This window comes from Polistes fuscatus, unplaced genomic scaffold (genome assembly GCF_010416935.1).
Source record: "Polistes fuscatus isolate 324 unplaced genomic scaffold, CU_Pfus_HIC Scaffold3, whole genome shotgun sequence".
Taxonomy (NCBI): Eukaryota; Metazoa; Arthropoda; class Insecta; order Hymenoptera; family Vespidae; genus Polistes; species Polistes fuscatus.
In genome coordinates, this window is record NW_025113107.1 from 360,791 (window position 1) to 384,375 (window position 23,585).

A 23,585-nucleotide genomic window follows, 5' to 3' on the forward strand; every position below is an offset into this window, starting at 1 on the left:
ATCTGTTGAGATAAGTTGGTGAGATTACTAAGAAGTTGAATGTATCCTGCTGATATGACAAGTGTATTCCCAGGTTTTTAGTGTCGCAAATATCAAATGAGATGTCTGAGTCCTTGCCACTTTCAGAGGGGAGCCCTGCCAACAGCAGGCTAGATGTGGAATGCCACTTAACCAGTGGGAAGTTGCCCGCGTAGCACAGACGTATGAGTTGATGGGCAGTCTGAATCAGCTCTCCCACTGATTCTGCTCCTCCGAAAATATCATCGACGTATCGACCGTGAGTGATTAGTTCAACTTCGAGTTGGTAACTCGAGCCTTCATCATCCACTAGATGAAGCAGCGTCCTTACTGCAAAGAACGGAGCTGACTTGGTTCCATATGTAACCGTAGTTAGTTGAAAGTGAGATTCCATGAGCTGCTCGTCTAATCACAATTTTCGTCGTAGATCCTAATCGTCAGAGTGTATCTTGATCTGTCGATACATCTTCGTGTTGTCCGGTGCGAAATGGAACTTGCAGCGGCGTTTCCAGATGAGCAGATAAAAGAGGTTGAGCATTAAATTTGGATCATTGTGAGAGTAGCCCGTGGAGTTTGTGCTTGTGCCGTTGAAGACCACTCGGTCCTTAGTGGTAGAGCTGTCTGGCTTGAGAACTTCGTTATGCGTAAGATAGTAGTGTTGTCTTATGACCGTTGAGTTGTCATCGAACTTGGTCATGTAACCAGCCTCCTCGTACTCTCTCATAAACTGCGTGTAATGTAGCTGATACTAATGATATTTGCAAAACCGTGTAAGTGTTCGTTATAGAAAAGAGGGAGTCGTGTGTTGAGAGTCGCCAAAGAGCTTTACAGAAGAGTTAAGAGGTATCCTGACGATGTGAAGCCCTGTCAGATCTCTTGCATGAATCGTCTTGAAATAATGTTCACACTCTAGGTCTGCTGATGTTAATTGAACGTTAGTTTCCGTCTGAACCTTCTCTTGAACACAAAACTTGCAGAGTAATTCTTGCAAGCAGGAGTTTGTCAGTTGTGAGGTGCCATGATGTTTCTTTCTTGCTAGCGTGACCGATGAACGAGTACGGCTGATGACTAGCTACCCAAAGATGGACAGTTAAGCAATAGGGTCTCTGACTGAATTGCGAATGATGTTAGGCCAGATGAGTTGTCCGTAAAAGTCTGCCCCAATGATCACGTCTACTGCTCTTGGGGTGAGAATATCTGGTTCAGCGAGTTTAAAGCCTTTAAAATGAGGCCAATTTGGCTCAGTGAAATATCTCGCCAGATGGCAGAATGCTGGTGACCGTCTTTAGCACATAAGACGTTATTCTCACCAAGAGTGGTCTGTATCTGGAGTAAAGATCAATGGTGACCACATGACTGGTCTAAGATGTTATTTAGAGTCTCCAACTCCATAGAAGTCCAGCGTTTAGTATCGCCGCTCAAGATGCAGTTGTCTGGTGAGACCTCCGCTGATGAATGAGATTTCTGACCCGGGATCAATGAGCACGCGTACCTGAGATGACGAGGTGGTGAGATTACTGTGGCTCTTACGGTTGCCAGCAACGTGAGATGACTATGCTGCGTGAGTTAGCAAGTGGCTGTTGGATCAGAAATATCGACGAACCAAATTTATCTTCATGCAGTTTAGGGCTTGGAATCAGCTATCACCGGAGCCCGTTGGAAATTTCGGCCCAAAGGACCAACTGTCGCCTGATACCCTGAAGCTGTCTGAGTGTTTTCTAACGGTGTGCCAAAGTGGCTAGCGAGATCAGCACCATGGTGCAAGCCATTGCAGTTCCTGCAATGCCTGCGGCTGTTGCAATGTCTCACATTGTGCCTGCCAATTAATTGCAGCACAGGCTTAGTTCCTTCACCACCCTTAACCGCTGACTGATAGAATAGTCGCGCAGCTTCGGAGACATCACAATGTAGTGATCCTGCAACAACAATTACATTGATACGTTTAGCGCAGCTTAACTGACTGAGCTGCCTGTTGAGTCGTCTTAGTGGCCAGCTTTGGTTAGTTTGCTCGGGACTGTTGAGAAGCGTGATGAGCAATGACGCGCCTGGGCACAGTTGTCTTCGCACCGTTGAGCTGAGCAATCGTTTTGGTCGCGATTTCCTCTATTTTCTCAAACGTACTTACCCGGGCGAAGAGTGTAAATAAGTGAATAATAATAAAAATGGCGCTGGTGCGAGCAAGTTGTAAGAACCTATTTATGCTAAATTTTTGTTTTGAAAATTCATAAGTTTAAAGGTGTATTGATTGTGTTGAAAAAGTGTAATAATCTAAGTGCAATTTATTCTTGCGGTCTATCAGATCATCTTTTAGCAATGCAATTTTTTTTCGAAATCAGTTGTACTATAAAAAATGTAAATGCGTAGCAAATCGTACAATAACATAAAAAGCGATAGTGCGATCGGAATATAAGCATCATTCTATGCCAAGACTTTGTTTTGAAAATTCAAAGGTTTAACGGTGTATTGATTGTGTGGAAAAACGTGTAAAAATCTAATTGTAATTTATGCCTGCGGTCTATAAGATTATTTTCTAGCAATGCAAGTTTTTTCGTAAATCAGATTTACTATAAGAAATTTGAATGCGTACCAATGTAAACAATAATGTAGTAGAAATTAATGCGAGCAGAATGTTAACTTCATTTTAAGTTATGCTATTGTTTTGAAAATTTAAAAGTTTAACGGTGTATTGAATGTGATAAAAAGATTGTACATAACTTAGTGCAATTTTTTTTTGCAGTCTATTAGATCATCTTTAAGAGATGCTAGTTTTTTTACAAATTAGTCACCAAAGTAATTTCAAATCTTATCAGTGGAAGGATAACACTAGCTGACGAGCAACGAGGGTTCAGACCTGGACGATCTTGTACAGATGCAGCATTCGTCGTCAGACAAATAACGGAAAAGTCGATAGAATATAATAAACCGGGCGTTCTTCTTCTTTATAGTTCTAAAAAAAGCGTTCGATAGGATACGACTAACTGATGTGGTTCATCTTCTCTATAACAGACAAATACCAAACAACATCATAAAAACAATAGAAGTTATATACCAGAACAACAACATACAGGCAAAGATAAATAACGAACTAACAGAACCCATAACACTGGGAAGAGGCATTAGACAGGGAGACTCACTGAGCCCGCTACTATTCAATATTATCATGGATGAAATTATAAAAAAAGTCTGTAGACAGAGAGGTTATAGTATGGGAGATAAAGAACTGAAAATCATATGCTATGCAGACGACGCAGTTTTAATAGCGGAAAATGAAGACGATCTGCAGAGACTTCTGCATGAGTTAACACAATGGCTCAATCTCTTGGGATGGTAATATCTACATCAAAAACTAAGTGCATGACAACATCCAAGATACTCCTTAGATGTAAATTGGTGGTTGATATGAGCATTATACAACAAGTGATGAAGTTTGACTACTTAGGCATAGAAATATCCAGCTTTGGTGAAATAGAAACGGAAGTAAGAACACAAGTGGTTAAGGCAACAAGAGATGCGGCACAACTCAATGACACAATATTCCGCAACAAACATCTCAGAAAAGACACAAAAAGCCGTATTTACAAAGCCACTATAAGACCCATACTAACATATGCGACGGAAACAAGATCCGAGACATCTAAAACCCGCCAGTTGATGGAGGCAGCGGAAATGAAAATAATCCGGAGAATAACCGAAAATCTCTATGGGATAGACAAAGAAGTGAAGCCCTCAGAAGAACATGCCAAATCGTTAACATAAATGATTGGGTATTGGGGAGGAAAATTCATTGGAACGATCACATAACCAGAATGACAGAGGACCGAATTGTAAAGATGGCTAGGGATAGATCACCACTAGAAAAACGAAGCACAGAAAGACCACGAAAACGATGGGCAGACGATATACCTACAAGAAGCGAGTTGCAATGAAAAACAGGAAATATGCCTATTTGGACGCTGGAAGAAGAAGAAGAATATAAAATGCGATTGTGTGAATAGCAGCTTTTAATTATTGAAAAGAGTGTGAAAATCTAAAGACAATTTATTCCGACGGTCTTTCAGAAAATCTTTTAACACTAGTTGTTTTTTTAAATTATTTATATAAAAGAAAAGTGAATTCGTTGCAAAGTTCATAATAATATAAAAGTCGCTGGTGCCAGCAGAATATAAGAATCTTTTTTACGCCAAGCCTTTGTTATGAAAATATCCAAGTTTAACGTTGTATCGAATGTGTGGAAAAGATTGTAAAATCAAAGAAAAAATTATTTTTGCGTTTTATCATATCATCTTTAGGAATGTAGGTTTTTGAAAATTATTTAAATACCAAGAAAAATGAATGCGTAGAAAAGTGATTATTAATAATAAAGGCGCTAGTGCGAGCAGAATATATAAATCTTTTTTACGCCCAGCCTTTGTTTTGAAAATTGAAATATTTAACGGTGTTTTTATGTGCTAAAATTAGTTTAAAAATCGTGGTGCAATTTATTCATGCTGTCTATCAGATCTTCTTATAGCAGTACCAGTTTTTTCGGAAATCAGTTGAATTACAAGAAATTTGAATAGTAGTAGATTGTACAATAATATAGAAGCATTCGTAAAAGCAGAATATAAGCAGATTTTTATGCTAAGCAATTGCCTTAAAAATTAAAAGTAAAACCCGTGTCCTAAATGTGTTAAAAAGAATGATTAAATCTAAGTGCAATTTATTCCTATAGTCTTTCAGATAATCTTTGGGCAACAGTTGTTTTTTTAAAAGTTATTTATATTCAAGGAAAAGTGAATACGTTGTAAGGTGCATAAAAGTGTAAAGCCGTTGATGCAAGCATAATACAAGAATCTTTTTATGTCAAGTCTTTTGTTTAAAATATCAAAAGTTAACGGTGTATTGAATGTTTTTAAAAAGGGTAAAAATCTAAGTGCTATTTATTCTTGCAGTCTATCAGATCATCTTTGAGAAAAAGTAGTTTCTTTGAAAATCAGTTGTAATATAAGAAATGTGAATGCAGAGCAAAGTGCATTATTATATAGAAAGAATTTGTGCAAGCAGAATATAAACATCTTTTGGGCCAATTTTTGTTATGATAATGCAAAGGTTTAACGGTGTATTACTGTGCTGAAATAAGTTTAAAAAACTAGTGCAATTTATTCTGGTGGTCTATTAAATCATCTTGTTTCAATGGCAGTTATTTTTAAAATTATTTATATAAGCAGAAAAGTCAGTGCGCAGCAAATTGCATATAGTATAGAAGGCGCTGGTTGCGAGCAGAATATAAAAATCTATTTACGCTAAGCCTCTTTTTTTGAAAATTAAAAGTTTAAAAGTATATTTAATTTGTAGCAAGAGTGTAAAATATAAGTGTATTTATTCTTGAAGTCATCTTTAGCAATTAAAGATTTTTTTTTATTAGTTGTACTTTAAGAAATTTGAATGCATTGCAAAGTTTACAATAATTTAGAGGGCATTGTTGCAAGCAGAATATATTGAACTTTTTAGCTATGCTTTTTTTTTTTTATAAAAATATTTTTAGAATGTATTGAATGTTCTGAATAATTATACAAATCTAATTGTAATTTATGCCTGCGGTCTATAAGATCATCTTCTAGCAATGCAAATTTTTTCGTAAATAAGGTTTATTATAAGAAATTTGAATGCATACCAATGTGAATAATATTATAAAAGGAATTGGTGCAAACAGAATGTTAACATCTTTTTAAGGTATAGTATTGTTTTAAAAATTTAAAAGTTTAACGGTTTATTAAATGTGTTGGAAAGAGTGTACAAATCTTAGTGCAATTTATTCTTGCGGCCTATCAGATAATCTTTTAGCAATGTTATATTATTTGGAAGTCAGTTGTACTATAAGAAATGTGAATGCGTAGCAAACTGTACAATAATATAAGAGCCATTCGTAAAAGCAGAAAATAAGCAGCTTTTTATGCTAAGCAATTGCTTTAAAAATTAAAAAGTTGAACCCGTGTAATAAATGTGTAGAAAAGTATGTGTAAATCTAAGTGCAATTTATGAAAGTAGTCGTTTGAGAATAAGCATTCCCAAAGAACAGCGCCAACCTACAGTATTCGAACTAGGAACACGCTTCGTTCCCGAGAGCCTTTTTTTACGCCTCGCCGTTATGCTTGCTTTTTCGGCAGCTTTTACCCGGCAGCAATTATAGTTAAAATTCTCAAACGGTTACGACGTGATTTTCAAGGACTCTCTTATTCTTACTTGCGATCTCGTTCCGTTTCTCTGACCACTCACGTTTTTACTATATTAACTTATCGTCTACTCTCGGGATTAATATAATCCTAATTATCTTTAAATCGCCTCACGTACGGCAACACTATTCGACCACCTATTTGTAACGGATTTATTTAAAATTCAAACTAACAATTGTAAAGTGCTAAACGTTTATATAATTTTTTTTATTTCCTCAACATTTGGTCCTTCGCGCCGGATCGGGCATTTTTACAATTTCAAATTATACGAAGCAATGTGAAGTGCGTGTAGTGCAGTTTTTCTCGCTTTTCAAATTCGTGCATATAGAGGATTGTGCCGTCTCTCTCGCTCCTTCACGTTCGTGCTCAGCAAGACTAGTGCCATCTCTCTGCTTCGCTCGTATTCGTGCGCTGCGATGCTAGTTCCATCTCTCTTGCTCGCTCGCGTTCGTGCACTGCGAGGCTAGTGTCATCTTTCTTGCTCGCTCGTGTTTGTGCGCTGCGTTGCTAGTGACGTATTTCTTGCTCGCTCATGTTTGTGCGCTGCGAGGCTAGTGTCGTCTCTCTCATTCTCTCGCGTTCGTGCGCCGTAAAATATAGTGTCGTCTCTCTCACCTTCTCTCGCGTTCGTGCGCCGCGAGGTATAGTGCTGTCTGTCACTCTCTCCTGCGCGTGTGGTGCGTGTGTACTATTCGGCATTGCCATTCTGTTAGACAAATAATAAAGAAATTGTCGTACCTGCTCATCAGATCTTTGATCATGCCTGTCATGCGCGATCAAGATGCATCCCTCAAGGGGTCAACCGACTCAATACCGTCTTTCTCAGGGTCGCAGAATCAGGCGACGGATCTGATCAGTGTCTCAACAAATCAAGGGGCGGTGACTCGAAGTCAGTCGCCTTCAAAGCTCAGCAGTGAGCTAGTACAACCTGTTCAGGCTTAAAATGAGCTCGTCGAATCGATGGAGGACCTGCTCAGCTAAGCTACAGGTCCCACAGCTGACATGTCAGTGTCTGAAGTGACCATGATGCTGGACCAGCTCGAAGAGATGCACTAGGCATTCCGTACAGAGCACACGTGTTGGTGACTCACTGGCCCCCAGCTCACTGAATTGTGTTTATTTCAACACAAAGGTCCATCTCACTTAAAGCAAGCTGGGATCAAAGTCAAACGCGAATTAGGACGGCTCAAAGATCAGCTCACGCAGTCTACTCAGCTACCCGCTGCAACAGCAGTTGGATCACGAACCCGCTCACGTTTACCAGAGTTGACTGTGCCTAGCTTCAGCGGAGATATTCGAAAATAACCAGTATTCAAGGAAATAAAAAAAACAACAGATTCTTTACGAATGGCTCCTATATTATTGTCCAGTTTGCTACGCATTCACATTTCTTATAGTACAACTAACTTTCAAATAATATGGCATTGCTAAAAGATTATCTGATCTCGTACGTTGAAGAATATAGAGGAGAACGCGACCCAAACGAGAGCTCATCTCAACGGTGCGAAGACAACTGTGCCCAAGCGCGTAATTGCCTATCAGGCGTCTCAACAGTCCCGAACCAACTCACCAAAGCCAGCTACTCAGACGACTCAACAGGCAGCTCAGTCAGCTCAGTCGCGCTCAACGTATCCATGTGATTGTTGTGGGCAGGATCACTACATTGTCATGTCTCCGAAGCTGCGCGACTATTCTATCAGTCAGCGGTTAAGGGTGGTAAAGGAACGAAGCCTGTGCTGTAATTAATTGGCAGGCACAATGTAAGACATTGCAACAGCTGCAGCCATTGCAGAGCTGCAATAGCTTGCATCACACCGTGCTGTATGGTGCCGATCTCGTTAGCCTCTTCGGCACACCGTCAGAAATACTCAGACAGCTCCAGGGGATCAGGCGACAGCTGGTCCATTGGGCCGAAATTTCCAACGGGCTCCGGTGATAGCTGATTCCAAGCCCTAAACTGCATAAAGATAAAATCGGATCGTCGATAATTCCGATCTAACAGCAACGTGCTAACTCACGCAGCATAGTCATCTCACGTTGCTGGCAACCGTAACAGCCACAGTAATCTCACCCACCTCGTCATCTCAGGTACGCGTGCTCATTAATCCCGGGTCAGAAATCTCATTCATCAGCGAAGGTCGCACCAGACAACTGCATCTTGAGCTGCGATACTCAACGCTGGACATCTATGGAGTTGGAGGCAAAAAGACATCTTAAACCAGCGGTGTGGTCTCAATCGACCTTCACTTTAGATACAGACCACTCTCGGTAAGAATAACGGCTTATGTGCTAAAGACGGTCACCAGCATCCTGCTATCTGGCGAGATATCTCACTGAGCCTGAATGACCTCATTTAAAAGGCTTAAACATCGCTGACGCTAGTATCTCACTCCAAGAGCCGTAGACGTGATCATTGGGGAAGAATTTTACGGACAAGTCATCAGACATAACATTGTTCAGCATTCATCCAGAGACCCCATTGTTCAACTGTCCATCTTTGGGTAGCTAGTCATCAGCCCTACTCGTTCATCGGTCACGCTAGCAAGGAAGCCAAATCAAGGCATCTTACATTAGTCGAACTCCTGCTAAAAAAACTTACTCACTAAGTTTTGTGTTCAAGAGGAGGTTCAGACGGCGTTCAACTAACATCAGAAACCTGGAGTGTGAACATTATTTCAAGACGACTTATGCGAGAGATCTGACAAGGCTTTACATCGTCAGGATACCCCTCAACTCTTCTCCAAAGCTCTTTGGCGACTCTCAACACACGACTCCCTCTTTTTATAACGAACACTCACACGGTTTTGCAAATATCATTAGTATCAGCTACACTAAACGCAGTTCATGAGAGAGTACGAGGAGGCTAGTTACATGACCAAGTTCGACGACAACTCAACGGTCAGATGACAAAACTACTATCTTACGCATCACGAAGTTGTGAAGCCAGACAACTCTACCACTAAGCACCGAGTGTTCTTCAACAGCTCAAGCACAAACTCCACGGGCTACTCTCACAATGATCTCTTGCACGCTGGTCCAAATTGATACTTAACCTCTTCTATCGTCTCATCTGGATACGCCGCCGCAAGTTCCTGTTCGCCACGGACAACACGAAGATGTGTCGACAGATCAAGATACACTCTGACGATTAAGATCTCCGACGAATATTGTGGGTAGACCAGCAGCTCATGGAATCTCACTTCCAACTCACTACGGTTACATATGGAATCAATTCAGCTCCGTTCTTTGCAGTAAGGACGCTGCTTAAACTAGTGGAAGAAGAAGGCTCGAGTTACCCACTCGCAGTCTAACCAATCACTCACGATCGATACTTTGATGATATTTTCGGAGGAGCAGTTTTCAGTGGGAGATCTGATTCAGACTGCCCATCAACTGATACGTCTGTGAAACGCGGGCGGCTTCCCACTGGCTAAGTTGCATTCCACATCTTGCCAGCTATTTGCAAAGCTCCCTTCTGAAAGTGGCAAGGACTTAGATATATCATTTGACGGTTGCGACACCAAAATCCTGGGAATACGCTTGTCATCTCAGCAAGATACGTTCAACTTCTCAGCAATCTCACAAACAAATCCTAACAGATTCTCAAAACGCCTCGTCTTATCTGAAGTAGCTCAAATATTTGATCCATTGGGGTTCGCTGCACCAGTTGTCTTTAGAGCGAAGATTTATCTTCTGTCACTTTGGTTGCACACTCTTAACTGGGACGACACACTCTCAGAACAATTCATAACTTAATAACTCAGCATCAGACAGGATCTCACTTGTCTTGCCAGACTCTGTATCCCACGGTGGTTCAACACGTTTGCTGATTCATCAGTGGAACTGAACGGTTTCGCTGATGAATTTCAAATCGCAATGAGAGCTGTTGTGTATTTTATCGTCAACTCACCGTCCACTGGTGCCAACGTTTACTGTCTGCTTAAATCAAAAGTTTGCTTTTCAAACGGCTAACCGTACCGTGGTTATAGCTCTCAGCAGCTGCTGCTACTCTTAACATACTCAAAAATGTTACGCTACTCTAAACATGACGGACTCTAAGTGACACTCAAATAGATCAAGGCTTATCCCTCAAGATTGAAGGATTACGTGCGCAACCGCGTAACCAAGATACAGGTACTTAAGTAGACTGCTCACTGGAGGCATGTTCCAGGCACTTTCAACCCCGCTGACTGTGCGTCGAATGGAATAACCACAGATTAGCTTGAGGAACACTCGCTATAGTGGACGGGATCATCATGGTTTTCTAAATGAGAGGACTCATGGTATGCTGAACCAGAAAAGGCCCTTGATTATATATGTGCGCAGGAAGCTAGTGCAAGCGTTGCACATCATAAAGTACGGTTCATTCCTGAATATTATTGGAACCTTATATACAAGTTCTCGACTCTCAACAATCTGCTCAGGTTAACCTCACTCTGTAGCAGAGCAATCAAGAGACTCTCTCGGACTCTTATATGACACGAACATCCTGCAATCGTTCCTCGTACCTCGAGATTCAGAGCTCATTTTGCTCACTCTCACAAGCAGACGATGCATGGAGGAACTAGTTGTTTTGGCGTTTATAAGAGCTCTATTAAATCGTCGGCAGTCGAGCCCTAGTTAAATCTCATATCCTCAGGTGTTTATGTGCGCTTGTCACAGGGGGATGCGTGACAGCAGCTGATGGGCCAACAACCTCTGGCGCGAGTCACACCATCGTGCCCTTCTTACACACGGGCATCGACTACGCGCTACTACGCTCAAAACATTGCGCGGCCGCAGGAAAAAACCTACAAAGGATGGATTTGCGTGCTTTTTTCCTCACAACATCGGCCACTCACCTTGAGGTGGTTTTAAACTACACCTCTGAAGGGTTTATATCAACGTACAGAAGATTCACCTCAAGACGCGGGACGCTGTCTGCACTCTATTCCGACTGGGGAACCAATTTTTTTGGCGATGATGCGAAACTCAAGCGCTGCTTCGCTGCTAGCTTACCTGGACATCTCAAGTTCTCTACGCTTCTGGTGTAAGACAACACACAGTGGCACATTAACAAATCTGTCGCAACCTACATGGGTGGTAAGTTGGAAGCAGCGGTCAAATCATTAAAGTTCCAAGTTGAGCACACGGTCGGAGATACGGTACTTACTTACGAAGAAGCATCCACGCTCCTCGCTCAAATAGAAGCCATTCTCAACTCAAGACCTCTCAAACCACTCAGCGATGATTTAGAGGACACGACAGTGCTCACCCCAGGTAATTTACTCATTGGGACCGCTCTCAATGCGGTCCCTGAACACTCACTTCTAGTCATCTCGGTCAATCGGCTGTCCCGATGGCAATTCATCCAACAGCAGATGCAGCAGTTCTAGCGCTTGAGGTCCACTCAGTACTTCCAGCGATTGAAAGCCATCTCGAAGTGGAGGCACTCTTACAATAATATAAAGGTCGCCTCTCTAGTTCTGCTCACTGATGAGCGGCTGACTTCAGGAAAGTGCCCAATGGCTAGAGTATTCAAGCTGTTGTTAGGGGAAGATAGACTCACCATGGATGTGTCTCTTAATACGGCAACCACCACTTTCACCCGGCCAATCGCGAAGCTCGCCGTGCTACTGGTGACGAAACAAGGAGACTCCTGACTCATTATCAACACCGTTGCTGATGGCGGGTTGAATATTTGGGAATAAGCATTCCCAAAGAATAGCGCCAACCTACAGTTGTCGCACTAGGAACACGCTTCGTTCCGAGCACCTTTTTTGACGCCTCGCCGTAACCCTAGCTTTTTCGGCAGCCGTTACCCAGCAGCCATTATAGTTTAAATTCTCAAACGGTTACGACGTGATTTTCAAGGACTCTCTGATTCTTACTTGCTATCACGTTCCGTTTCTCTGACAACTCATGTGACTAATATATACACTTAACCTCTACTCTCGGGATTAATATAATCCTAATTATCTTTAAATCGCCTCACGTACGGCAACACTATTCGATTACCTACTTGTAACGGAAATATTTAAAATTCAAACCAGCAATTGTAAAGTGCTCGGCGTTCATCTCACTTTTATTTTATTTCCTCAACAGTAGTCTATCAGACCATCTTTTAGAAATGGTAGCTATTTTAAACATTATTTATATACGAAGAAAAGTGTGTTCGTAGCAAAGTGTACAATAAAATAATACTGCCTAGTTCGAGCAAAATATAAGAATCTTTTTAATCCAAGCCTTTGTTTTTAAAATACAAAAGTTGAACGGTATAATGAATGTGTTGAAAATTGTGTAAAAATCTAATTGCAATTTATTCTTTTGTTTTATCAGATAATCTTTTAGCAATGCTAGTTTATTTGGAAGTCAGTTGTACTATAAGAAATGTGAATGCGTAGCAAAGTGTACAATAATGTAGGAGCCTATCGTGAAAGCAGAATATAAGCAGCTTTTTAAGCTAAGCAATTGCTTTCAAAATTAAAAATTTGAACCCGTGTAATAAATGTGTTGAAAAGAGTGTAAAAATCTAAGTACAATTTATTCTTGCGATATATCAGATCATATTTTCGGAATGATAGTTTTTTTATTATTTATGTGGGAAGGGGAATTAGACAAAGGGACTATGAAATAAAATACAATATAGTTGGTAGGACCGTTGGGATGTAGCGACGTGCAGCGGTACGTTGCTATGTAAGTAAACAGTGGACTAAAGCACAAAGATCTAGGTTAGTCATCGTTTAGCCTTTAAGCAGCGAACATCTATTAATGTATTTAATTGTATCAGATTAAATTGCATTTACATTGAAACGGTCTATTCATCTTTAAGAACAATTTATTATAAACACCAGTATTCCTGATCTTCAATATTCAGATATTCGTAGAAATACTGATGAGAAGAGAAAAGAATCCTACATTTGGGGGCTCGTCAGGGATTAAAAGAGAATAGGTTTCATGTGTGCAATAAAAAGTCGTATAAAGTCGTATAAAGTCGTGTGAAGTTGCATAAAGTTGTATCAATTTGAAAGGTGCTTTAAAATTACCAGCAGTGTGAATCCTATTCTAAGTTGATTAGGAGTGTTGCGCGAGGAAATTGACAACGCGTGAATACTAAAGTAAAGTTGAGAAGTAATCGGTAGTGTTAATGTAACGGTGATATAGGAGGACGTTAAAGAAACATTAAGATTAAGAAAAGTAGCTGTTTTAACGATGGCTCAATTGAAGGTAACACTCGAAACAAGTGCGGATGAGCAGGAAGTTGGACGTGAGGAATTGAACGAAAAGGCCGTTGAAAACACGTCACTAAGAAGACGAGTTGAAGAACGAAAGCGTCAAGGTAAAGCAGTCGAGGAAGAAGCCGTCACTTAACCTATGAGTAGATTGACTCCATGAAATTAAGGGAGTTAAAAGAAGCAGCGAAGAAGTTAAAGTTATCCACAGTCGGAAATAAGCAGGCGTTAAGAAATCGCTTGAAAGATGCGATGAAAGATGAAGAAAGCGAAGACGAAGAAAGTGAAGAAGAAGAAGGAGACGAAGGCAAACGAGAAGAAGAATCACAGAGAGATAGACAACGCGGGGAAGGAGGAGCGGTTAGCGTTGCTACGCAATAACTCGCTTCGTTTTCCATAAAGGATGTGGAAGAAAGCCTATCATATTTCAACGGAGAGGATAAGCTACTGATAGATCATTGGATCCACGATTTTGAAGATACCAGCGTATTGTTGGGATGGAACGATTTGCAGAAGTTTATCTACGGGAAACGTAAGTTAAATGGAGCGGCAAGACAATTTATATCGTTCGAAAGAGAAATTAAATCATGGGACAGCTTAAAGCGTAGTTTGAGTAGGGAATTTCAGGTAAAGGTAAATTCAGCCACGATTCATAAGCAGTTGTCCAAGCGTAGACAAAAACCAGGCGAAAGTAGTCGTTTGTAGATTTATAGTATGCAAGAAATCGCGAATAAAGGTAACATCGAAGAAGACGCCCTTATACAGTATATGGCGGATGGTTTGTTAGGCGAACGTCGCGAAAAGGCAGTATTGTACGGATCCCGAACGGTCACAGAATTTAAAAATAATATTCAATATTTGATAAACTTAAAGAAAGTAACGTACAAGGAGCGCGATTTAGAAAAGATAATCAATTAAACGTAGCGTCGGCACGTATCGGTAGATCTCCGGCGATAAAGAAAGACCATTGTTACGGGTGCGGTTCGGAAGCACATAGTTATTGTTTCTTTCCAGACAAAGAAAAAGGTCTCAAATGTTTTAAATGTAATAATTTCGGTCACATAGCGAGTCATTGTAATAAATCAAAGCAGCCATCGGAAAATAAAGCAAGTATCAATTGTGTTCAATCTACTACGGATAGAGTTGCGATCAGGATTAATGGTTTGTTAGCATATGCGTTATTAGATGCAGGCAGCGAAGTAAGCATTATAAATTCAGAGCTATATAATAAATTAGGGGGACCAAGATTATATGAAACCACTCGACGATTAGCAGGGTTTGGTAATGCGATAACAAAGCCAATAGGGAGATGTGAAGTAAATATCGATATCGAAGACGGTAGATATAAAACGGATGTATTTGTAGTAAGCCAGTCAGATATGAGATACGAAGTTCTTTTAGGAAGAGAGTTGTTAAAAGAGTTAGACGTTCGTATAAATAAAGGGCGAGTAGAAATAAAACGACCAGACAAAAGACTCAGCGAGGAGATAAGCGAGGGATCGGTAAAATCGAGCGACTATGGTTATGTTGAGCGACGGACGGATGCAGACGATATGAATGCAAATAAAGAAGTAGAAGATATAAAGGGCAAAAATGGAAATAAAATATGTAGATATGGATGAAATAGACGTAAAAGAACCGTACAAGGTGCGCATAAAAGAATTAATACAAAATTATAAGCCAAATACTAAACCAGACGCGCGAACAGAGACAAAAATAAAGTTGACGGATAATATTCCAGTTTGTTCTAAGCCGAGGAGATTAGATCCGAAAGAGAAAGAAATAGTTACGCAACAATTAGACGAATAGTTGGACGAGGGAATAATTCAACCCAGTACAAGTGAATATAGTAGTCCGGTAGTAGTGGTACCTAAGAAGGACGGAACTTACAGAGTTTGTGTTGATTACCGTAAATTAAATGCAAAGGTGATAAGAGATCGATTTCCAATGCCATTGATAGAAGACTGTCTCGATGCGTTGACACAGGGAGTGGTATTTTCGACAATTGTTCTTAGAAACGGGTTTTTTCATGTCAAGATTGAGAAAGATAGCCGTAAATTCACTTCGTTTGTTACTCCAGACGAACAATTTGAGTTTTTCAGAAGACCATTTGGGTTATGTAGCAGTCCCGCCAGTTTTTTAAGATTTATTGATGAGGTTTTTGGCGATTTGGTAAGGAAGAAAATAGTGTTAACATACATGGACGATCTTATTATCCCAGGTATCGATTACGAAGATGCGTGTAGAAAGTTGGAAATAACGTTAACGGTAGCAGCTCAGAACGGGTTAATTATAAATTGGAAGAAATGCAAGTTCCTGCGGGAGGAAATTGAGTTCTTAGGACATGTGGTGTGGAATGGGAGTATTCGGCCATCACTAACGAAAATAAAAGCGGTACAGCGGTTTCCGGAACCGAAGAATAGAAAACAAATACAAAGTTTCTTAGGTGTGACAGGATATTTTCGTAAATTTATTAAGGATTACGCTAAGATAGCAAGACCATTATCAGATTTGTTAATCCGATCTGGATCAGATCTGGAATTTGTTTGGTAATCCGACACGTATTATTACAGATAAGGAAACCGCATTCACGGCAACAGAGTTTAAAGAGTATTGTATAACGGAAAGGGTCGAGCACGTTCTAACTACCACTGGAATACCGAGAGGAAACGGTCAGGTTGAAAGAATTAATCGAATTATTATTTCGGTACTGACTAAGATGTCGATGGACGCGCCTGACAAGTGGTATAGGCACGTAGATTAGGTCCAAAGAGCGCTTAATAGCACTTATCAGCGTAGTGTTGATGCGTCACCTTTCGAGGTGATGTTTGACGTAAAAATGAAGCAGCGCGAAGATTTAGCTATTTTAGAATTAATAGAGAAAGAGGCGATATTGCAATATTCTGACGAGCGCTTAAGACTGAGAGAAGCAACGAAGGAAAGTCTGTTAAAAATTCAAGAAGAGAATAGGCGTAATTATAACCGTAAATGTAAGAAAGCGAGTGTTTACAACGAAGGCGATTTAGTAGCGATAAAGCGCACGCAGTTTGGTGCGGGGTTAAAGATACAAAAGAAATTCTTAGGTCCGTATAAGATATCTAGATGTAAGAGAAATAACCGATATGAAGTGATTCGTTTTGGTGGGGATGAAGGACCAAAGATCACCTCAACGGCGGCGGATTACATAAAACCGTTCGAAGAGTTCCCTTCGGGGGCTGAAGGAGATTCAGATATGGCCGAGTGTTGGAAGGGGAATTAGACAAAGGGAATATGAAATAAAATACAATATGGTTGGTAGGACCGTTGGGATGTAGCGACGTGCAGCGGTACGTTGCTATGTAAGTAAACAGTGGACTAAAGCACAAAGATCTACGTTAGTCATCGTTTAGCCTTTAAGAAGCGAACATCTATTAATGTATTGAATTGTATCAGATTAAATTGCATTTACATTGAAACGGTCTATTCATCTTTAAGAACAATTTATTATTAACACCAATATCCTTGATCTTTAATATTCAGATATTCGTAGAAAGACTGATGAGAAGAGAAAGGAATCCTACATTTAAATAACAAAAAAAATGAATGAATAGCAAAGTAAATAATAAAAAAAAGTGCTGGTTCGAGCAGAATATAAAAATCTTTTTACGATAAGCCTTAGTTTTTAAAATTTAAAAGTTTAACGGTTTATTGATTGTGTCGAACAGAGAGTAAAAATCTAGGTGCCATATTTTCTTACTTTCTTTCAGATCATCTTCAAGAAAAAGTAGTTTATTTAAAAATCAGTAGTAATATAAGAAATGTTAATGCGTACCAAAGTGTATAATAATATAGAAGGCATTGGTGCGAGCATAATAAAAAAAACTTTTTATGCTAATATATTTTTTGAAAATCCAAAAGTTTAACAGTATTTAGAATTTTTAGGAAAGAGTGTAAAAATATAGATGCTATTTATTTTTGCGGTCTCTCAGATCATCTTTTAGGAATGGTAGTTTTTTTAAATTATTTATAGAACATAAAAAAGGAATTAATAGCACAGTAACTAATAATAAAAAAGGCACTGGTGCAAGCAAAAATTAAGAATCTTTTTACAATAAGCCCTTTGCTATGCAAACTTAAATGTTTAACGGTGTATAGAATCTTTTGAAAAGAGTGTAAAAACCTACGTGCAATTTATTCTTGCGTTAATTTGATTTTCTTTGTAAAAAAGTAGTTTTTTTTAGAAATCAGTACTAATATAAGAAATGTGAGTGCGTAGCAAAGTGCATAATTATATAGAAATAATTAGTACTAGCAGAATATAAACATCATTTAATGCAAATCTTTGTTTTGAAAATTCAAAGGTTTAACGGTGTATTTAATGTGCTGAAATGTGTGTAAAAATCTAAGTGCAATTTATGACAGTGGTTTATTAGATCATCTTTTAGGAATGGTAGTTTTTTCAAAATTATTTATATAAGAGGAAAAGTTAGTACGTAGCAAAGTGGATAATAATATAAAACTTGCTAGTGCGAACAGAATATAAGAATCTTTTTAAGCTAAAATTTTTATTGAAAATAAAGAAGTTTAACGGTATAATGAATGTGTTGAAAACAGTGTAAAAATCTAGGGGCAATTTTTTCTTGAGGTCTTTTAGATCATTTTGAGAAAAAGTGTTTTTTTGAAAATCAGTTGTAATATCAGAAATGTGAATGCAAAGCAAAGTGCAGAATAATATAGAAAGAATTTGTGCAAGCAGAAAATAAACATCTTTTTAGGCCAGTTTTTGTTTTGATAATGCAAATGTTTAACGGTGTTTTTACTGTGATGAAATGAGTGTAAAAAACAAATTGCAATTTTTACTTGCGGTCTATCAGATCATCTTTTAGCAATGCTTGTTTTTTTCTAAATCAGATTTCCTGTAAGAAATTTAAAAGCGTTATAAATTGAATAATATTATAGAAGGCATTGGTGCGAACAGAATACAAACTTCTTTTCATGCTATGTGTTCGGTTAAATTAGGGCATTTGACCGATTTGTATTGCGCGCCGAATAGATTAGATAGCGACGGCGTTGAGATATTAAATTGGTTAGAATTACACTCTAAATAGGATCGGTCACGACTGCCTTAGTTGAGTTATGAGGGCGCGATGGGGCATTAGAGATACATGTAGGACCGCCTTAGCATGCAAGGCTCATGCGAGTACGTCTTTAGTTATGTGAGGGGGGAGATGATTGCGTAGGTCCTGGCTCTCGGGGGCGCAAGCGGCAGACCTGTTTTTGGATATCGAAAAAGAGTGTTCGTTTTCTGGTAAGGTAAAGTAGCGCCATATTGGTTTTATTGAAGTGAGAGCTTTTTCTTTGTGGTGTGCTTTCGAGTTGTCGACTGGTATGATTGAAGGGGTTGGGCATAGCCACAACCGTGTTTTTTACTAAGTTTGAGGGTGTTGTGCGTAGACACAACCGCTCGCTTGATCAAGTTGAAGGGGTTTTGCATAGACTCAACCGCTCTCGTTATTAAGTTCGATGGGGTCGTGCAAGCACACGACCGCGCTCTTTACCTATCTTTGAAGAGTTGTGCAAAGGCACAACTATGCTTTTCACCGAGAGTAACGGTGCCTATTTAGTGTGTTTAACGGCAGCAGAGGATAAATTTGTAGTTTCTCAGGCTACCCCAAGGGGAAGTTGTTGACAGCGAGAATAACGCGCACTAAAAACCCGATAACGCGTCTAAGTTGGAGGCGATATTTTACGTATTTGTAGTGGAGACAAAGGTAAGAGAGTTCTCCAGTCTAAGAAGAAATAAGGGTGTACTTTGCAATTAAATAGGGGCACACGTGCCCTGTGTAGCTTTTCCGCAGGGTACTATTTACTGTATTATTTGCTTAAATAAAGTCATAGCTTTCCCCGGCTTTTCTCTCAACTTCGTGAGAGTTTTTATGCCGAAGCAAGGGTTTCATACCGCGTAAAATTGTGTTGATTGATTTATCTATCCTTTCCTATCTCACTCATTCATGCGTTGAATTAACCGAACTCACGACATTAATATCGAATTGCTTCCAATCTTATATTCTACAAACACTAAGATTTTGTTTTATAATATTAAAGTTTAACTGTTAATTTAATGTGCTGAAATAAGATGTGTAGATTTCTTCTTTTTTTTAAAAACCCCATATATTTTAAATATTTAATTTTCAAACAAGGTTGTAGCGCATTAAAAGGGCTTTAAAGTGCAATATTAAAACATTTTAAAAATTGCTAGTTTTCAATTAATTGAGGTTTTTGTGTACAGATTACTTCTTTTTTTTAAAAACCCTATATATTTTTAAAACTTAAGTTTTAAATATAATAACTCCGGCTGCATGATCGCAGATCAGCGATCATGTTGCCGGTCCTAAGCCCGGGAAAAGAAGGAAGGTTGTTGGATCAGGTTAGCTCCCTACCCAAGGTAAAAAAAAGACTATGGCTCATAGAAACGACACTCTGCCTCGGAATAGGACTGATATACAGATGACGACACATGCAAGGAAAAGGACAACGAAATGGAAAAAAGAACATATAATGCGTCTGGCTACCTGGAACATCAAATCATTTAATAATAAAGATCAAGAAACCCTGAAAGAACTGAAAGATAATAACATCGATATATGCGCCTTACAAGAAACCAAAAAGAAAGGCTACTTAGTGATCTATAGTGGTGTAGAAAAACAAATCAGGGCAAAAGAAGGGGTAGCCATCGCAGTATCCAAGAAAAACAAAAACAACATACAAGAATGCAACTACATATCTTCACGAATATTGGTGGTAAAAATGAAAGCGGAAGACCAAAAATTAAATATAGTGTCAATTTATGCACCCGAAGATAATAAACCGAAAGAAGAAAGAGAAGCCTTCTACGACCAACTACAAAATTTAGTCGGATCATTACCAAGTAACCAACAAATGATAATCCTTGGAGATTTTAACGCCCGCATCGGAAACGAAATAATACCTGGAATAAAACAAAGGTTCAACGAAAACGTGTTAAATGACAATGGAGAACTAATGACACAGCTATGCACATTTAACGAGCTAAGGATTAATAATACATTTTACAATCATAAGGAACACTATAAATTTACATACAGCAACACCAGAGGCTTCAGATCTACAATTGATTACATTGTTACCAACAGATACGTCCAACCAAACAAAATATTAGATTTTAGGACGTTAAATACCGCGAATGTAGGAAGCGATCATAGCCTGCTATTAGCAAAGATAAGAATGAAGTTTAAACCCCAAAGAAATCTTGCACGAGCAACTCAAGAATTGAAAATAAACATCGACTCACTATGGAACTTACCAACCAAACAACTATACGAGAACAGGTTGAAAGAAAAAATCGAAAAAAACCCAATAAAAGAAGAAGATAACATAAACATAGCCTGGAAGAAACTAAGAACAAACATTTTAGAAGCTGCATATGAAGCCCTGGGAACACGAACTGTAAAAAACCGGGCTAGAATTATCAAAACTCCTTGGTTCCGCCCAGAGATTAAGGAAATATGCAAAAAAAAAAAAATAGCATACCTTAACTATAGGACATTAAGAACACCTGAGTCATACGAAACGTATAGACGAATCCGGAATCAAACAGCGACATTAGTAAGGCAAACAAAGCAAAATTATTGGGAAATTTTTTCGAAAAGAATGGAGAGTGACTTCTATGGACTCCAAAAACAAATATGGCGATTTATTAGAAATCAAAGAAAGGAGGTCAATGAAATGATAGAAACAAACCAGATCACAAAAGAAAACTAGATTAACTATCTAACAGAGCTCTATAAATCAGAAAAACCTAAAACGGAACTAAATACGCCGGAAATAGTAGCTAAAAACGACATACAATTGAGTCCAGTGATGTAGAATCAGTTATTCGAAAACTAAAGAATAGGAAGAGCCCAGGGCAAGATGGCATTCCAAACGAACTGCTAAAATATGGTGGCCAACGTCTCACACAACAGTTAACATTCCTAATACATAAAATACTATACAAACACTGAATACCTGACGAATGGCGAACTAGTACAACTATAGTTATGTTTAAAAAAGGAGACAAAAAGCTGCCTACAAACTACAGGGAAATAAATCTTTTAAACACTTCATTAAAACTAACAACAAAGATTAAAACGAATAAAATTAACAGCTTAACGAATCTAGAAGACGAACAGCAGGGATTCAGATCAGGCAGATCGTGCACAGACGCGGTTTTCATCATAAGACAGATAAAAGAAAAATCAATTGAATACAACAGACCAGCATATATGTGTTTCATTGATTTGGAAAAGGCATTCGACCGAGTGCAGTTAAAGGATGTTATACACCTCCTCTATAACCGGCAAATTCCGAATAATCTTATCCAGACCATAGAGGACATCTATAGAAACAATAAGATCCAAGCAAAGATAAATGGCGCCTTGACTGAAGCGATTGATGAAGGTCGTGGTATCTGACAAGGGGATTCCCTAAGTCCCCTGCTTTTTAACATCATTATGGACGAAATAATAAGAAACGTAAGACTGCTAAAATGATATAAAATGGGCAGTGAAGAAATAACCATCCTATGCTATGCTGATGACGCTGTATTAGTGGCCGAAAAAAAGGATGATCTACAACGTCTACTACACCGATTTAACTGCATAGCCAAATCATTCAACATGAAAATATCGGCTCAGAAAACTAAATGCATGACAACATCAAAGACACCGTTAAGATGCAAACTGGAAATTGAAGGGAAGGTTATTCAGCAGGAAATGAGATTTTAGTACCTAGGAATAGAAATCTCAGGATATGGTGATGTTGAAGCAGAGGTAAGAGAACAGACAATAAAGGCATCCAGAATAGCGGGTTGTTTGAATGACACAATATGGCGAAACAAAAACATGGACATAGAGACCAAAGCAAGAATTTACAAGGCAATGGTAAGACCTATTATATCACATACCGCAGAAACTCGACCAGACACGGCGAAAACGAAACAGTTACTAGAGACAACTGAAATGGGAGTTCTTCGCAGAATAGCTGGAAAAACACTACTGGATCGAGAGAGAAGTGAAGATATAAGAAGAACATGCAAAGTGGAAAACATTAACGAATGGATACTAAAAAGAAAAAAAGAATGGAACGAACATATCAACAGAATGGACAACGGAAGAATTGTTAGAATTGCACGGGATAAGTCACCGGTAGGCCGCAGAAGCACGGGGCGCCAACGAAAACGATGGTGCGACAATTTAACAGTGCAATAGGCAGAAAAACGTCGTTACGAAACAGGCAATTTGCCTAAACTAAAGGAAGAAGAAGAAGAAGAAGAAATAAGATTAAAAATCTCAGTACAATTTATTCTTTCCTTCTATCAGATCATCTTTTAGAAATGGTCGTTTTTTGGAAAATTATTTATATAAGAAGTAAAGTTTATGCGTAGAAAAGTGCATAATAATAAAAATGTCGTTAGTGTTAGCAAAATATAGAAATCTTTTTAACGCCAAGCATTTGTATTTAAAATTCAAAAGCAAACCGTTGTATTGAATATGTTAGAAAGAGTGTAAAAATCTAATTGCAATTTATTCTTGTGTTTTTTCTGATATTCTTTTACACATGAAAGTTTTTTTTGAAATCAGTTGTACTTTAAGAAATGTGAATGCATTGCAAAGTTTACAATAATATAGAGGGCATTGTTGTGAGCAGAATATAATCAACTTTTCAAGCTATACTATTTTTTTTTAATAAACATATTTTAAGAATGTATTAAATATTCTGAATAATTATACAAATCTAATTTTAATTTATGCTAGCGGTCTATCAGAACATATTCTAGCAATGCAAGATTTTTCGCAAATAAAGTTTACTATAAGAAATTTGAATGCATATTAATGTGAATAATAATATAGAAAGAATTGGTGCTAGCAGAATATATACATCTTTTTATACAAATTTTTGTTTTTAAAATTCAAAGGTTTAACGGTGTATTAAATGAGTTGAAAAAAGTGTGAAAATCTAAGTGCAATTTATTCTTCCGGTCTCTAAGATCATCTTTAAGCACTTAGTGTTTTTTTGCAAATTAGTTTTATATCAAGAAATTTAATGCGCAGCAAAGTGCATAATAATATAAAAGGCGCTGGTGTGT

The 23,585-nt window shown here is 38.6% G+C and overlaps 2 protein-coding genes across 2 annotated transcripts in view; one reads left to right on the forward strand and one right to left on the reverse strand.

The window, feature by feature from the left end:
* Positions 1-23,585, reverse strand: part of LOC122520228 (protein tramtrack, beta isoform-like) — a gene marked incomplete at its 3' end in the record, with an annotated part of 456,543 nt that overhangs the window by 349,275 nt on the left and 83,683 nt on the right.
* On the forward strand, positions 3,325-3,774 carry LOC122519218. The gene has a single exon (XM_043638551.1). It carries the CDS (start codon positions 3,325-3,327, stop codon positions 3,772-3,774), a length of 450 nt encoding a protein of 149 aa, XP_043494486.1.